At 41.4% G+C, this 19195-nt stretch overlaps 1 protein-coding gene across 1 annotated transcript in view; it reads right to left on the reverse strand.

Moving 5' to 3' along the window:
• Positions 1 to 12131, reverse strand: part of LOC144594807 (mixed lineage kinase domain-like protein) — a 33218-nt gene extending 21087 nt beyond the window's left edge. Inside the window, exons 1-2 of the mRNA XM_078401680.1 lie at positions 12031 to 12131; positions 1541 to 2008 (exon numbers count right to left, since the gene is read on the reverse strand). Of these exons, the coding sequence (XP_078257806.1) occupies positions 1541 to 2000 (460 nt within the window). The 5' untranslated portion in view covers positions 2001 to 2008; positions 12031 to 12131. The remainder of the gene's footprint in view (positions 1 to 1540; positions 2009 to 12030) is intronic.
• Positions 12132 to 19195: the final 7064 nt, after the last annotated feature.

A 19195-nucleotide genomic window follows, 5' to 3' on the forward strand; every position in this document is an offset into this window, starting at 1 on the left:
CATACTGATTCTACACCTCCTGATTCTATGTCACTCCTTGCAAGGGAGTGAATATCATTCCTTACCAACAGAGCGACCCCACCCCCTCTGCCCACCTGTCTGCCTTTTCTATACGTTGTGTACCCCTGAATATTCAGTTCCCAGCCCTGGTCCTCTTGTAGCCATGTCTCTGTGATTCCCACATCATTCTTGCTAATGTCTAACTGAGCCTCAAGCTCATCCACTTTATTTTTTATACTTCGCGCATTTAAATACAATACTTTAACTTCGGTATTCACCTCCTCTCTCACACCGGTCACAATTGGCCCTGGCCTTACTCTCTTATCCCATCTAGAACTTCCCTTCCCATTTATTCGAGAGTCCTTTGCAATTTCTCCTGTATTCGCTTCCCCTTTAACTCCATCTTCATATTGCCAATTTGTCAACCCCTCCCCCCCACTACTTAGTTTAAAGCCACACATGTAGCACTAGCAAACCTGCCTGCCAGAATGTTGGTCCCCCTGCTGTTAAGGTGCAACCCGTCCCTTTTGTACAGGTCCCCACTACTTCAGAAGAGATCCCTGTTGGTCTTCATAACGAGAGGATTTGAGTATAAGAGCAAAGGTCTTTCTGCAGTTGTACATGGCCCTGGTGAGACCACACCTGGGAGTATTGTGTGCAGTTTTGGTCTCCTAATTTGAGGAAGGACATTCTTGCCATTGAGGGAGTGCAGTGTAGGTTCACGAGATTGATCCCTGGGATGGCGCGACTGTTATATGTTGAAAGAATGGAACGATTGGGCTTATATTCACTAGAATTTAGAAGGATGAGAGGGGATCATAGAATTATATAAAATTATTAAGGGATTGAACAAGCTAGATGCAGGAAACATGTTCCCGATGTTGGGAGAGTCCAGAACCAGGACAGATTCCTTACTTCTGCCCGTTTCTTATGTTCTTGGAAATGAATGGGTATAAGGCAGATAGAGAAAAATGAGTAGGAATAGTGCACTGGAGGAGAGGAAAGAAAAAACAGTTGGAGAAATTTGGAATAGTGTAGACTTTCATTGATTGGTAAACTGATGAACAGTCAGACACACAGTAATAGAATAAACAGTGGGAACAACCAAGAAAGGGCTGGTTGGAGTGAACTGGTATGAATAGGTATTTGAAAAAGGAACATAGTAAGCAGCTGACGCAAATGAAAGAATGAACACAGAGCAAATGGTAATGGAATAGGTCACCAGAATTAACAGCAATAAAGTGGACATGCAGAAGATAAATCGTTGAGACTTAAACTGTCACGTTGCAAGGTTTATTCCTTTAAATTGAACAAATGAAAAAATATTGTAAAATGGGAGGGAAATTAACCAGAAAAGGAAATGCTCATGGAGTCAGGACCAATGTTTTGGCATATTGTTAGATTTAGATGCAATGCATACTCCATTCATGGAGATGGCTGTCATTCTGCAAACTATCCACATTAATGTTTTCACTATGAATCCTCATATTCACAAAACAAAAAGGCAAACCGAGCCAATTGAAGTTAACCTTCTAATTACCTTTCTCTAATTTCTTTTCCACTAAGTTTAGATACTTCTGATCTTCCTCAGTATCTTGCGTGTCTTCCTTCTTCCTCTGGTTGTCTTTAAAGATAGTCAGAAGCAGTTTTGTCTGTTCAGTGTTCATGGAGAAGTTTAAAGCTATAGCAGCATCGTTCAATCTTTCATTGAGATGATTAAACTCTTCTTTGATTGCAAAAGCTTTGAAGACTTTGGAAAACCAATATTTGTTGGTGAAAGACATGACACAATCCCTTGCATTCTCCAAAATCTCCACCATCTCCTTCAGAAGTTTTGCTAAGTCATCATTTAGGTCTTCTTCCTGTATTGCCTTTAGAGGTTTCAAGAGGGATTCAATTCGATCCTTTAAACGGTTGCATCGTTTGCGATTCATTTTCACCTCACTGCAGAGAGAGTATATAATCTTTGCTGCACTAAAAATCTTGTCAATGTATTCCATATTGATATCTGCAATAACAAAATATCATCAACTGTACATTATTACTCAGAAGGGATTAGGTTTTAAATTCCCAGAGATGACATTTATTCAAAGATTAAATGATAGCTGCAATAGTGAACAAGCACAGAAAACGGTTTATTATGAATAATTCATTTAAATTATTATAAATCACATTTAGGGCTTTCTCTAAGATAATTAATCCAACACTGATTTTGATAGACGTACTAATAGGATAAACACATTGTTCACAACTTTTATTTCAAGGGGAATGTCTGTACTATAGCAGAGACCAAGAGAGATTAATAATAAAGATGGTAGTGGTATATTTCACATTTATATTATTATTGTTTTTTAATATGCATTTTGACATTATTTATATTTCTGAGATATATTGGAAAGAATGCTTATCTGAAATTGTTGAACTCGTTATTAGGTTTTGAGGGCTCAAGTATACATAACTGAAAGATGAGATGTTTTGTGCAACTTAAAATGGGTCTGATTACTAACTTGGCCCCTTTCTGTTAAAGGTTGTTAGTCTAAAACTTTAATTCTGCTTCTCTCTCCATAGATGCTGCCTGATCCATTGAGTATGTCCATCATCATATGTTTTTATTTCAATCTTAAGACTTACTTGGATAAAACAAAACATATTTAAGAAGTAGATTTTTTTTAACCAAAGTGTGTGGGGAGAAAGCCGGATATGGTATTGCAACAGATATCAGCAATGACTGTTTTGATTGCTGGTGCAGGTTCAATGAGCCAAATGTCCTCCACCTACGTTCCATGTTTATAAGTCCTGAAGATGACCTTTGTCTCTGTGGTAAAGTTGGCACACTGAAAACATTTTTATTAATTAATTTTTTGAGATCCAGGTTGGATGGGAAAGCCAAAGATTTATTGCCCATGTCCTGTAGCCTACGTGAAGGTGATGAGCCACCATCCTGAACTGCTGTACTCCTTCAGGTAAAGTAACTCCTCATACAGTGTAGATGCTGGTTTAAATCGAAAGTAGACACAGTCGAAGGTAGACAGCTCAAATTGGAGGAACATTACCTCATATTTCGTTTGGGTAGCTTACTTCAAGCAGTAACTTCAAGCAGCCCTTGCTTTCCCTCATTCCATCCCCTCCTCCTTCCCAGTTCTCCCACCAGTCTTACTGTCTCCGACTACATTTTATCTCTGTACCGCTCACTCCCCTGACATCAGTCTGTAGAAGGGTCTTGACTCAAAACGTCACCCATTCCTTCTCTCCGGAGATGCTGCCTATACTCCTAGTACTGTTAGGTTCCAGAGTTTCAATTCAATGATGATGAGTGGATACCAATATACTTCCATGCGAGTACTGTGTTTGACTTGGAAGGGAACTGTTGGTGGTGGTGTTCCCATGAGCTTGTGCCTTTGTCCTTGGTGCAAGAGATCACAATTTGAGAATTGCTGTTCAAGGAACCTAGGCGAGTGCTTTACGTAGATTTTCATCCTGTAGCTGTGGCTCATTCGTGGGAAATATAAGAAATGAATGCTTAGATAGGAAGACAATCAAATAGGCTTTCAAGGTACGAGTGTCACCCACAGTATTCCGATGGGCAGAATAAAAGGACATACCTTCAGAATGGAGATGAGAAGGAATTTCTTTAGCGAGAGGTTGGCGAATCTGTGAAATTCATTGCCACGGGCAGCAGTGGAGGCTGTCATTGGGTATTTTTTTTTAAGCAGAGATTGATAGGTTCTTGATTAGTAAGGGTGTCAGAGGTTATGGGGAGGATGGTGTTTGAGAGTTGAGAGGGAAAAATAGATCAGCCATAACTCAATGGGGCAGATTTAATGGGCTGAATTACCTAATTCTGCTCTTATGTTTTATGATTTTATAACAGGTGTTCTGGATGATTTTCTCTCCCCTAAACCAAAGATGATGAAGTCAGTTATATTCTCTAAACCGGCCATGACGAGTTAATCAAAAACAAAACAATTGCAGATGCTGGGTATCTGAAATAAAAATAGGAAATGTGGCAAACGACATCTTCAAAAGATTTACTTTGGTTCTCTTGCCATTGATGCTATCTGGCATGGTAATTGTTCTCAGCATTTTCCACTTTTTATTGATGGTGAGTTGATTTATTCACCAGTTGCATCATTTGGAAATCCCTTCCAATGATGTTGAAGTTGACTTCAAATGATGACAAGATCAGAAAGTTTTCTCCTAACTATTCACATGAAATGTGTATCTTAAATGAAGCCAAGATTGTTAAGAAGAACAACTTGCCATATGGACTGCCCTCTGTTCCCAAGAAAGAAGAGGTCACGATGGACACAACGGACACGGAGGTCCCGAAAGACACAAAGATTTATAGGACATTGTAAAACTTGCCATATAAGGTAGCAACAGGAAATGTACTGACACATGTATTTCGGGTATAAATATGTGTAATTGTTAGCATTCGGGGAGAGAGACTACACTAGCTTCCTGAGCGTTTCTAAACGCTCCGGTTTCTAGACTCTCTCCCACCTGGGTGAGTAGAATAAAGAGGTTAAGGGAATTTGGTTGTCTGCCTGTTTTTTCTAATAGGCCACAGACTACAACATTTGGCGTAGTCGGCAGGATCTCTTTGGCACCGTCAACCACGAACGACTAAGCGGCATCGGTGGCTGAAACACGTCCGCAGGGGACAGAGTGCACTTCTTGACCGTTGTTCGAGACCCCGGACGTTGACGTTTTTCAGACACTGAAGTCCCTCGTTTGGGGTTGATTTCGTGTTCAACTGAGATTCACAGACAAACCGATAAGGAAAAGGATAAGGATAAGGTTCCGGATTTGGAAGGTAAGGGGCGGTCACTCTTGTCATTGTCTTGGTCTGGGTGCAATTAATATTTATTGGTAATATTTATTGGTAGTATTTATTGATAACATATTTTCGGATAATTGGCAATCAGACATATGGGACAGTCTTTGGATAAGAGTGATGGCGGTGCCCCAGTACAACACATGTGTTATTTATTTATTTGCTTCGTTAATGAAAAGATTGGGAAACGAGGCCTGGCCAGTAGGAGGTACATGGAATGTAGAGACTATCAAAGAGGGGGTGCAGAAGCGCCATCAGGAGTCGAGGGAGGGAAGTTGGAGGGAAAATGAAGGTGTATGATCTAAGACTTGACCGTGCTACCCGAGCTCGAGGTGAATTTTAAACCGGTACCAAAGGGATATATCCCGCACAACAACAAAAGTCAGAATCCAAACCACTGGAGTATATAGCGACTTTATTAGGTAATCAGGAGTCCAGGGTGACGAGGAACCCTGGACACGTCCGATCCCCACAGCCCCACAGGCAGAGCCACCGGCTGCGGTGGTGCCTGTCCCGGTTCTACCCTCCCCGTCAGGATATTGGGGACTACCCCCCGATAATGAGACAGCATCAGGGAATATGGATAGGTCCCAGACAAAGGGTTAAGTTGCGCCACGAGCAAGAATCTGCACGATCGGCGCTAGAGATTGAGGATGCTGCTTACCCTCGCCTTTTTCAGTACACCTCATGCTGCCCAGCAGGCTGAATTATTTGCCCTCACGCAGGCCTGCCACCTTTGCGTTGACCAATGTGCTAATATTTACACCGACTCACGATATGCCTTTGGGGTTGCACATGATTTTGGTAACCTGTGGCAGCACAGGGGCTTTTTGACTGCAGCAGGCACTCCTATTAAAAATGTCCTGTTTTTCCGAAATCTACTAGCGAGTTTAACACTCCCGAAAAACCTTGGCTGTCATTAAATGTAATTCGCATACATCTGTCAAGGATCCCATTTCTTTCAGGAATGCATTGGCTGACACATTGGCATGCACAGAGGCCCTGACCCCTACCATTTTAGTTTCTTCAGGCGAACAACAGCAGTTTTCTGCAACTATGCCCAGTGTTTCGGAATTCTGCCAGCTTCAGGGGGACGCCCCCGAGGCTGAGAGACACCAGTGGAGCCAGGATGGGTGTTCCCCTCGTGAATCTGACTCGCTTTGGGTTACTGCCTCTGGCAAAGTTTGTGTCCCTAACGCGCTTTTACCTGTTTTGTTGTATTATGTGCACTCTCTTACCTATGCTGGTAAGAGGGGAATGTTGGATGTAATAAATGCTACATGGTATCACCCCAAAATACATTGGGGTTTACAAATTGATTTTATTGAATTGCCACGTGTACATAGTTATAAGTATTGCTTAGTTATTGTTGATGTGTTTAGCTGATGGATTGATTTTGCTATTGATGTTGCTATTTAGCTATTGTTACTCCTGCTATTAGGGGAAGTGCACTCAAGAATTATATGGTATTGTGGTCAATCTGTATTTACTCCATGACATTTATGTAAAGACGATCAGATGATGTGCAGAGGAGACAAAGGCACAATACCCTGGAAGGCAGAAGGAATAGGACCCTGCTCAGGATAGTTTAATGGTTTAATAAGACCAGAGCTAAACAATTGAGAGACCAAGCCTATTGGGTTGTACCCTGTGGACATGCTTTGTGCCAGCTTAATTTCCAATGCCTGACAGGTGAATTTAGATTTCCATGTAAGAAGCAGCAGCTGTATCAGGGTCGATGTAGACGAACTCGAGGGTTACATCAGTCGTCCCTACGAGAGGAGATGAGGGGAAGAATAGACTGGGAAAAATTGGAGGTTACATGGGAATTTTGTTTTTGTCTTTCAGTCCAGTAATTTTTAATTTCATGTTACAAGTTGACAAAGCTTTTAATCAGGCGTAGCAACGTCATGGTGAACTATTTTATGGATAACACCTTTCCTTACTCCTATTCCGTGCACGCTTTACTATTGACTTATTTACTGCCTAGTATTGAGAGCGATAACCATTTGCTCGGAGGGTGAGCTGGTGCTTTAGTACACCAGGTCTGCCCGGTTCTTTTTGAATCACTCACAGAGCCCTGGCTCCAATAATTGGTGTACGGATTATGATAACCGACCAGATGACTGTGGATTTCAATGTTTTAATGGGTGGTCCTTGAGACCCTATCTTAATCAAACACAGGAGAATTGGCCCCGGATACAAGTTAATTCTCCTCATGACTCTCCAGAAACACCAATAAATACAACTTGTTTCTGTAGAATGGGATCTAGACCAAATGAAGTTGGTCTGTCTGTGGGATTCAGCACATGCACCCATATCAGTACTGCAGTTCCCCCAAGACCTCTTAATGGGACATACTTAAAATGTGGGAGCTGAGCATATGTCTGGTTACCAGGACTTTCGCCACAGTATGATCAGGGATCTTATGAGACCTGGACAGGGTGCTGTTATCTAGCTTTTGTGATCCCACCTTTACGAATCATAAATCATCCTCTACAGCATCCAGAGTGGAGCTCTAATCGAGCTGTATCGGAGTTTGAGGGGTTTTGGTGGCTAATATTCCCGAGATGGGGAACCGCTCGGGCGGGAACTGAAATTTGAAACTTAGCTAGTGCCCTGGAACAATTAGCAAATTGTACTGCTGATGGACTGTACGAGACTCAGGAACAAATAGGCCAGTTAACAACTGAAATGGTGGCCCTGCGTCTTGTCGCTCTCCAGAATCGTATGGCTCTAGATTTCCTGCTAGCCAAGAGAGGGTGTACCTGTGCTATGATAGGGCAAGAATGTTGTACATTTGTACCAGATGTATCCTCTAATATCACCAATATCGCGGGGCATGTGAAGGAGGTTATAGAAAGAGCATTTAGCGTTTGAGCCCTCTGAGGGGGTGCTGTGAACTGTTTATGTATGTGCTGTTATGTTTGTGTGCCATTGTATGTTTGTTCTTAGTACCTGAACTGATGTACAGCGCTTTGGTCAATGTGGGTTGTTTTTAGATGTGTTATACAAATAAAATTGACTTGACTTGACTAAGAAAATAGAGGCAGATTTAGCCCGATCGAATTAATGCTTCAGGATGGGATTGGTTTGGTTTAGGATATGTGTGGGGGCCGATTCTCCATTATGGCAGTATCATTGCGTTAATTGTTGTGATTCTGTTAATCTGTTATTGTTTCAGTCCATGTATATGCCAAATATTTGTCAATCAACCACTTTAAAAGACTGTGATTATAGTATAATCAAAGAGGGGATGTAAGGGCTCAAATTCAGCGTAGCCATGTGGGTTTTATTGCAGGGGTGTTAAAAAGGTGTAAAAGCTCCAGCTCGATTATGTTGCCAGGACATCCTGTTTATGGCTAAGGGTATCCTTTGATATGGGCAACTGGCTTTAAGGCTTTGATGGTTAGCCATCCTTTGAAGTGTTAAGAAGAACAACTTGCCATATGGACTGCCCTCTGTTCCCAAGAAAGAAGAGGTCACGATGGACACAACGGACACGGAGGTCCCGAAAGACACAAAGATTTATAGGACATTGTAAAACTTGCCATATAAGGTAGCAACAGGAAATGTACTGACACATGTATTTCGGGTATAAATATGTGTAATTGTTAGCATTCGGGGAGAGAGACTACACTAGCTTCCTGAGCGTTTCTAAACGCTCCGGTTTCTAGACTCTCTCCCACCTGGGTGAGTAGAATAAAGAGGTTAAGGGAATTTGGTTGTTCTGCCTGTTTTTTCTAATAGGCCACAGACTACAACACCTACCCCTCTCACCTTCTAATTCAACTTCTCAACCCCCTCTCAACTCATAGCTCTGCCTTCGCGTGTTGGACATTTCCACCCTGGGAGGAAGAAAGTTCTGACTGTCAACCTTATCTTAGCCTTTCATGATTTCACATACTTCTATCAAGTCTCCTCTCAACATCCGACGTTCAAGAGAGAGCTAGATAGAGCTCTTAAGGATAGCGGAGTCAGGGGGTATGGGGAGAAGGCAGGAGTGGGGTACTGATTGAGAATGATCAGCCATGATCACATTGAATGGCGGTGCTGGCTCGAAGGGCCGAATGGCCTACTCCTGCACCTATTGTCTAACACATCAACCTCAAGAACTGACTGTTCACTTGCTGCCTAATATATCCCACCCCTTGACAGGTGCCATCGTAACAAGATAATCAATGTTATTCACTTCGCCTGTCAGTGGTCATAATGTTTTGGCTGATGTGCTTGTGAGAAAAAATGGACGGTACTATGAACTGGATGGGATTCATAATGTGTGATGAATTCACCATTGTTTGAGCTGGTGCACTTCTCAAGAAGAATTTTTCTCATATCAATCACCGCAACATGAGAAAACATGCCAGCGCTAATCATGCTGTTGATGTTCTTAGCACTAATCAAGCTGTTGATGGTAAGCTGCACCTCAAAAGCCGAGGGTCTTTGGAACTTGCCCTCTAAAACTAGCAAGAACAAATGTGGGCCCCTTACAGCCATGAGAGAGTTTATAATAGGGAATACAAAAATAACAAAAGTAGACAACAACAGTTTGCCTGATTTCACAGAAGACACAAATGATCTATCAGAAATATTAGAGAGAATGCAGCAAGAATGGAGTCCAATGGAAATTACAATCAGTAAAGTACTTGAGAATTGATGGTACTGTAAATTGACTAATCCCTAGGATTCAATTATTTTACAACCAGAGTTTTGGTTTAGGTGGCTACAGAGATAGTGGGTGCACTGGTTTATCATTTTTTTTAAATTCTATAGATTCTGGAATGGGTTGTGCAGATTGGAGGGTAGCAAATGTGACCCCCTCTTTTTTTAAAAAGGAGCAAGAGAAAAAAGAGAATTCCTAACCTATTAGCCTTACACCAGTTGAAGAGTAAATACAGCAATCTAAATATTTTCAGAAGGTTCAGTAAAGTACAACACAGGAGATTGGCCAACATGGCACCATGTAGAATTGACGATAATATACTGGCATGGATGAAAAAATCAACAAACAAATAAATGGATCTTTCTTGGGATGATAGGCTGCGGAATACCACAAGGACCTGTGCTTGGGTCCAGCTAGTCACAATCTATACTTTAATTTAGGTGAACAGATCAAATGTTTACAGATGATACAAGAATAGATGGAATTGTGACAAAAGGATGAGAATTTAAAGGCTTCAAGACAATAAGAAGGAAAGTAGAGATAATTCAGGGAATTATAACCAGTTAGTGTTATGTCAAAGGTAAGGATGCCACTGGAGAGGATTCTTCTGGACAGGATTTCCTCCCATTGGGAAGAGAATGGGTTAATTAGGGACAGTCAACATGGCTTTGTACATGGCAGTTCATGTCTTACTAACTTGATCAAGTGAGGAGGTGATAAAGATTGATGCGGGTAGGACAGTGAATGTTGTCTACGTAGGTTTTAGTAAGACATTTGATAAACTCTCCCATGGGTAGTGTGAACCAGAAGATTATGATTCATCATATTCACAGTGACTCAGTCGTATGGATCCAGAACTGACTTACTAATAGAAGACATTTGGTCATCAATTGGAATTCTATGTCTTGGAGATCCGTGGAGGCTCAGTCATAGAGCTAATTGAAACTGAAGATTGCTAGGTGTCTGGATATTAATGGAATCCAGGTGGTTTCCTCCCACGTTCCAAATATGTGCAGGTTTGTAGGTTAATTAGCTTCTGTTAAAAAATTGTCCCGAGTGTGTAGGATAGAACTAGTGTACAGTAGGTGATTGTTGGTCGGCGCACACTCGGTGGGCCGAAGAGCATGTTTCCATGCTGTATCTCTAAACTAAACAAAACACAATCCACATCCACACGTGTTGGTCTTCCACATTCTTAGCTAAACGTATATAAAAATCGGTCTGTTTTTTTACCATTAATATGTTTGTGTAACTTCTGTTTTGTATTATTCCTATAACCTTTGAGCAGTAATGATACCTGCTCATCAAATGATAAAGAGTTAACTTCAATTGTTTATCCCTTTCCCCAGGGAGGACTAAAGGGCACAGTATTAAGGTGAAAAGGGGAAAGTTTAAAGGGGGAAGATTTTTTTAAAACACATAAAGTGTTGGGTGCCTGGAATGCGATGCCAGGTGTTGTTGGAAGCAAAAATAATAGTGGTGTTTAAAAGGATTCTAGATAGGCAAGTGAACCTGCTGAGAGTGGAGGGGTACTGATTACATGTATGTAGTGGAGATTAGTTTAACATGGTATTTATCATCTGTGCTCTCAGCTGGTTAAGACACTACCACCACCCCCTCATCTCTCTACCCCTCCCCCCAATAACTAAATCCGATCCCTCTTGCTCTGGAACTACTGATCTGCTTTGGTGAGGCCGATTCACAATACACTTCTGCCATGATATAAGTCAACTGTTCACTTTTAACTGTTCTGATCCGACATTTTCCCGCCGTGTCATGGACCAAACCTGCTGAAAAATTAGAAACATAGAAAATAGGTGCAGGAGTAGGCCATTCGGCCCTTCGAGCCTGCACCGCCATTCAATATGATCATGGCTGATCATCCAGCTCAGTAACCTGTACCTGCCTTCTCTCCATACCCCCTGATCCCTTTAGCAAAAAGGGCCACATCTAACTCCCTCTTAAATATAGCCAATGAACTGGCCTCAACTACCTTCTGTGGCAGAGAATTCCACAGACTCACCACTCTCTGTGTAAAGAAATGTTTTCTCATCTAGGTCCTAAAAGACTTCCCCCTTATCCTTAAGCTGTGACCCCTGATTTCACTTTCTCCCTTGCTGTTTGGATTAAATGCCTCAGCAGAACAACCATTCATCGCCATCTTCAATGTGTGTATAGAAGTATTCAAATGAAATACAAACAAAAATTACATTACTTTGAATGCACCTATAATGTAATCCTTTTTAATGCCCAACGACATTGGCCATGTCCTCTGGGGGAGGTAGGGCGCGAATTATGACTTGGTTCTAAACCATTTAACGAAAAGATAAAAAAAACACGCCGACGCTGAAAATACGAAACAAAAACTGAAAAGATCGAAACACGCAGCCGGCAACTTTAAAAAGAGAAACTTTTCGAGTCAGAGACTCTTCATCGGACGGAGGAAGGGTCCCGACCTGAAACAAATATTTAGAGAAGAAATGGGAGATGCACAATCTAGGAATATGTTATACGATAACGCGCTGGTTACCTGTCTGGGCCAAAGTTGGAAAAGATTGAGATTTATCCGACTCAGCCGCTCCTGCCGCGCCCGTCACTGAAGTTGCAGGAAGTTTCTCTTTCAATTTCACAAACGCCCTGCAACATGCCTCGTTTCTATTCCGCCTCTCACCGTCTACAAATTTTCCGTGATGATTCCCGAGCATGAATTTCAGGCTGGGTCTCCACTCTAATCTCACCTTTGGGTATGAAGAGCGGTAGTTTGTTTTTAATCGTTTCTGCCCTTCTTCAAACTGATTGGAGAAAAGTGCGAGAGGGGTTGTGGCAGAAAGCGGAATGAAGTCTCATTTCTTGCCCCAAAGCCACGATTTTATCTATTTCATGACCTTAGATTTCTAGGTGATTTGATTTCTGAGTGCAGGCGTGAAAGTCTGAGTATGTAGGTTTATTTGTAAAATTGTCTTCAATTCTACAAATACACCTACATACTCAGACTTTCACGCCTGCACTCAGAAATCAAATCACCTAGAAATCTAAGGCCACGAAATCGGACAGGATATAGATCCCGAAATACCATTGTCTTCACATTCAATGCAGATTGTTCCTTGTCCCACACTATTTCCCACCCAATTTCGTTGAGAGGTTTAAAAGAAACATGAGGTTTGTGTTGTAATTAAATATTGTGACGTTTTGTTTTGGAGTCCAGCTATTGTTCTGGAGGATGGAAGCACTGAGCACAGTACAGCCAGTACATTAGTTCTAGTCCCACACATTGGACTTAAGGGCTGTCCCACAGGCAATTTTTAAGGTGACTGTCAGCCGTAGCAAGTTGCTGAAAAAACGGCGACTGGACCCCCCTTACGACAAGCTACTACAACCTACCACCTAGTCGACGTCAAGCGACGGCAAGCTACTGACAACCGGCGACCCAATCGTCGCGACTTAGGATGTCCACCTACGACCGTGCCTACGACCACGCAGGCGACAACCTACGACAACTGAAGTCAACCTATGTCTACCCGCGACAAGCTACGACCCTGTCAGTGACAACTGAAGACAATTCACATCATTTTGGCCTCCGGTTTTGACGCCGGTACCTGTCGCCGGTTGACGTAGGTAGTTGCAATGGAATACACCAAAGTCAGCACCGGCGACAACCTACGTCACCTGGCGACAACCTATGACAGCACCTACATCAGAAGACGTCAAGCTAAGATAATTGGCGTCAAACCAACAGTCGCCAATTTTTAAAAAACATTTCAAAATCCAGCGGCGACCAGAAAATCGCTACGACTCTTTGGAGACTACTCACGACCATACAGGCGACACCCCGGCGAGCGTGTAGCGACAGCCTAGTCGCCAAAAAAATTGCCTGTGGAACAAGAGCTTTAGTCCCCATTTTTCACTGGGGGACAATTTACAGAAGCCAATTAGCCCACAAACCTGCACGTCTTTGGAATGTGGGAGGAACCAGAGCACTCAGAGAAAACCCATGCGGTCACAGTACAGAAAGCACACGTGTTCAGGAGGAAAGATGTGTTGCTGCAATTGTATATAGGGCATTAGTGCGGCCACGTTTGAAATGTTGCTTGCCTCCTAAACTAAGACAAAATAAACTTGCCACAGAAGGAATGCAATAAAATTTAAGATAACATTGCTAAATTCCTAAGATAACATTGATAATGATCAATGTGTAGGAAGGAACTGCAGATGGTGGTTCAGTCTGAAGAAGGGTCCCGACTTGAATCGTCGCCTATTGATTCCTTCCACAGATGCTGCCTGACCCACTGAGTTACTCCTGTCCTTTGTGTTTACTCAAGATTCTAGCATCTGTAGTTCCTTGTGTCTCAACTTTTCAAGAAGTTTAGCAAGTTTCCATCACATAAGAACTGCAAGTTCAGATCCTTCAAGTATTTCAGTGCTGAAATTCTTGGATAACAAGGATCCGAGATCAGCAGGGGAAATTTGTGACAAACTTTCATACTTCCACTGTAAACTGATTTGCCGTTTAATAGCTTTGTGCACCAATAGCTTCATCATTACTTAAACCGCTGAATCTAGGTTAATGTTTTTTGCTGGAATACTGAAAAAGCACTAACATTCAGTTACTGAGTGATTTAAACTGTGAAATTAGATTTTTTTAAATGTATTAATTTTCAGGCTTTTGGTACTGCTTATAAATCAAGCAATTATTGCCTGTCTCTAATTGTCTTTGAAATGAATGGCTTGCTAGACCATTTTGAAGATCCTTTTAAGAGGCAATCGCATTGGTGTTACGAATTACCTAATCATTATTTTTTTAAGCTGGACCAGGTAAGAATGGCCGATTTCCTCTCCTGAAGGGTATTAGGGACAAGAAGGGTTTTCATGATAATAGTTTTAATCTATTGCGTATGGTTCATTTGTCATTTAAAAAATATACACTTTTGTGGCCATTATTACTGATGGCATTTTTGTTTAGAAGTTCGTGTTTTCGGAGTAGAATTAGGCCATTTGGCCCATAAAATCTACTCCGCCTTTCAATCATGACTGATCTATCTTTCCCACAACCCAATTCTCCTGCCTTCTCCCCAGAAGCCCTGACACTGATTATCATATATTATCAATCGGAAATTAAATTCACAGCTGCCACGGTGGTATTGAACAAATTTCTCTTGATTGTTAGCCCAGGCCCCTGAATTACTAATCAATAATTTAACCACTGCACAATAGTGCTGTTACAGTTGTAATGACAAAAAAACAGTGCTTGCCATTATCACACTGTGATACTGATTTAACATCTGCAGCATGCACAGACAATTTGCAAAATCAGAAAATACAGAAGTTCATGTCAGCTGTTTCCTGCTTCTATATAAGATACAATATTCTCCAGCCTAGTCCAGCTTACTCCGGAAATGAATGATTTGTCAAAATCCAGCGGCTTATGAAAAAAATTAACATTTCTTGTATGGGGTGAAAATGAGTTTTCAAAGAAAATGAAGCTGTAAATACAATTTCACACACTCTTTGATCTTAAATATTAGGTAGATTGTAATATCTGAGATAAATAGTTGAATAATAATGAATTTTAAAATGATAGTTTTCTGTAGTTTGTTTATATTTCAGATTTGAGGTATTGTCCAGTTTATACTTAACATTCCATCAAATTAAAAAAAATATTACCTTGTAACTGAACTATTTACTTCCTCACTGAGTATTGGTTAGGTTTCATCATTCTGGTTGCTCCTTGGCCAGCTTAATGAGACGATTATTGTTGGTGGACATTTGGGGATCCACTTGAACTAATAACAGATGTTAATAATGATGGATTAAAAATATATATTAGAGATAATTAGATCTTTGTGGCAGCGTTGATTTTAGCACCTAGAGTAGTGGAGAATCTGACATTTATTCATTCTATAGAAACATAGAAAATAGGTGCAGGAGGAGGCCATTTGGCCCTTTGAGCCAACACCGCCATTCATTGTGATCATGGCTGATCCTCCACAATCAGTAACCTGTGCCTGCCTTCTCCCCATATCCCTTGATTCCACTAGCCCCTAGAGCTCTATCTAACTCTCTTTTAAATTCATCCAGTGAATTGGCCTCCACTGCCTTCTGTGGCAGAGAATTCCACAAATTCATAACTCTCTGGGTGAAAAAGTTTCTTCTCACTTCAGTTTTAAATGGCCTCCCCTTTATTCTTAGACTGTGTGTGGCCCCTGGTTCTGGACTCCCCAACATTGGGAACAGTTTTCCTGCATCTAGCTTGTCCAGTCCTTTTATAATTTTATACGTCTCTATAAGATCACCTCTCATCCTTCTAAACTCCAGTGAATACAAGACCAGTCTTTCCAATCTTTCCTCATATGACAGTCCAGCCATCCCGGGGATTAATCTCGTGAACCTACATTGCACTGCCTCAATAGGAAGGATGTCCTTCTGCAAATTAGGAGACCAAAACTGCATACAATACTCCAGATGTGGTCTCACCAGGGCCATATACAACTGCAGAAAGACCTCTTTACTGCTATACTCAAATCGTCTCGTTATGAAGGCCAACATGCCATTAGCTTTCTTCACTGCCTGCTGTACCTGCACGCTTACTTTCAGTGACTGGTGTACAAGGACACCCAGGTCTCGTTGCACTTCCCCTTTACCTAATCTGACAAAATTGAGGTAATAATCTGCCTCCTTGGTTTTGCCGCCAAAGTGGATAACCTCACATTTATCTACATTATACTGCATCTGCCTATCACTCAACCTGTCCAAGTCACCCTGCAACCTCCTAACCTCAACCTCGGGCTGATCACCAACAGTGATGAAACAAAATACAGAGTGGAGGTGCAGAACCTGGCAGACTGGTGCTCTGATAACAACCTGTCCCTAAATACCACCAAGACCAAGGAGCTGATCATCAACTTCTGTAGGTCACACAACGGGGAATACGCCCCGATCTTTATCAACGGAGAGAGTGTCCAGCTTCAAGTTTCTGGGCACTCACATTTCGGAGGACCTAACATGGTCCAATACCACTGGTCCACTAGTCAAGAAGGCACAGCAATGACTGTTCTACCTAAGAACACTGAAAAAGTCTGGTTTACCCCAACAGCTACTGACGACCTTCTACCGCTGAACCATAAAGAGCATCCTAACACATGGCATCCCTGTGTGGTACCTCAGCTGCACAGAGGCAGAGAGGAAAGCTCTTCAGCGGGTAGTCCATAGACCTCAGAGGACCATCAGAACACAGCTACCAGCCTTGGAGGGCATCTACAACATACGATGCCTCAGAAAAGCCACCAGTATCCACAAAGACTCTTCACACCCCTGCAACAGTCTGTTCGAACTTCTACCATCGGGCAGACGTTACAAGGCCTTCTACGCCCGCACCTCCAGACTCAAGAACAGCTTCATCCCCAGGGCCATAGCTGCTATGAACCGGTCCTGCTGAGCCGGATGGTCACATCGCATAGTGAACCGGCACAGATCTACTTGCACTTTATTCTGTTTTAAAACTGTTGTAATTTGTTTCATTGGGTTGTTTAAATTAATACTGACTAGCTAATTAATTTATTGCATCGTATGGGAGGCGCATTCCCAATCTCGTTGTACCCCTGTACAATGACAATAAAGATTCCTACTCTTTGCTTCCTGTCTGACAACCAATTCTCTATGCATGTCAAAACCCTACCCCCAATAACATGTGCTCTAATTTTGCTCACCAATCTCCCGTGCGGGACCTTATCAAAGGCTTTCTGAAAGTCTAGAAAGTCTAGATACACTACATCTACTGGCTCTCCTTCATCCATTTTACTTGTCACATCCTAAAAAAAACCCCAGAAGATTAGTCAAGCAGGATTTCCTCTTCGTAAATCCATGCTGACTAGGACCAATCCTTTTACTGCTATCTGCTGTTATTACCTCTTTAATAATTGACTCCAGTATCTTCCTCACCACCGATGTCAGGCTAACTGGTCAATAATTCCCCGTTTTCTCTCTCGCTCCTTTCTTGAAAAGTGGGATAACATTAGCTACCCTCCAATCCACAGAACTGATTCCTGAATCTATAGAACATTGGAAAATGATCACCAATGCGTCCACGATTTCTATTGCCATCCCTTTGAGTACCCTGGGATGCAAACCATCAGGCCCTGGGGATTTATCAGCCTTCAGTCCCATCAGTCTACCCAATAGTGTTTCTTGCTTAATGCAAATTTCTTTCAGTTCCTCTGTCTCCCTAGATCCTCTGTCCTCTAGTACATCTGGGAGATAATTTGTGTCTTTCTTTGTGAAGACAGATCCAAAGTAACTGTTCAACTCTTCTGCCATTTCCTTGTTACCCATAATAATTTCACCAGTTTCTGCCTTCAAGGGACCCGCATTTGTCTTTACTAATCTTTTTCTCTTAACATACCTAAAGAAGCTTTTACTATCCTTCTTTATATTCTTGGCCAGCTTACCCTCGTACTTCATCTTTTCAGCCCGTGTTGCCCTTTTTATTACCTTCTGTTGGCCTTTGAAAGTTTCTCAATCCTCTGGCTTCCCGCTACTCTTTGCTATGTTATACTGGGAACTTTTCAATAAAAAGGCATTAATATTGACTGAGGGATTTGCACTGAAAATGTCTTAAACTTTAATGGTCCCATGGAAGAAATTTACATTGAAAACAAATAAAAATTATTATTCCCATCTGGAGGTTTTATATTAGAGACCATTTAAAATGTGCAGTTCAATCATTGAACTATCTCTGCACAAACAAAACGTTATTCAGACTATCCTGCCATCTCCTGATATCATACCACCAACTGATCTGTCTAGATATTGCAGAAATACTAATTATTAGCCAAGAAGTCAGGCCAAGTCAATCACAATGTTGCATAGCACCCAAAACATAAGTCAAACAATTCTTACTTGCCACCAAAGAAGAGATGTGGATATGAATGGGCATATACAGTGCCCTCCATAATGTTGGGACAAAGACCCTTTATTTAATTATTTCCCTCTGTACTCCACAATTTGGACACAATGGGGGGAACCATGAATAAACACAGCTGTAATTTCTACATGGTGAAACCAAAATGTATAAAAATGGCCTTTATTAAAATCTGACAATGTGCACTTTAACCACATGTGATTTTTTCTATTACAAATCTCAAATTGTGGAGTACAGAGGTAAATAAATAAATGATGGATCTTTGTCCCAAACATCTTGGAGGGCACTGTATTTGATGAATCTATCACAGCTTCAGAAATGGTCAGTTTTAGGATTAAGTAAAAGATAAAATGCATACTAAAGTTTCAAAAGACGAATCAATTTAATTGCTGAAAAATAAATTTGTTTGGCAAAGAAAAACATCTTGATGTAAATCATTAGAAATGATAGATTAGAAGCTGTAGGGAAAAATCTAATGCTGACATCAAAGTAAGACAATTTTAATTGTTAATGACGGTAAGGGAAACAAACTTATTAATACAGTTACCCTTCTCTTTATACATCGTAGTTTAATTCATGATTTTGTCATGTAAATATGAAGATTGCCACTTCCACCAGGTGGCGCCATCAGCGATGGCAGCCTCGCCAACAGTCTGTCTGTCTTTTTAAATTATTTTTAGTGTGTTTTAAAAAGTTTGTGTTAATGGTCTCTGGTTTGTTTTATGTGGGGGGTGGGGAGGGGATTTTTTTTTTTCAATCTCTTACCTTGCCGGAGACGCGA

This window comes from Rhinoraja longicauda, chromosome 6 (assembly GCF_053455715.1).
Source record: "Rhinoraja longicauda isolate Sanriku21f chromosome 6, sRhiLon1.1, whole genome shotgun sequence".
Taxonomy (NCBI): Eukaryota; Metazoa; Chordata; class Chondrichthyes; order Rajiformes; family Arhynchobatidae; genus Rhinoraja; species Rhinoraja longicauda.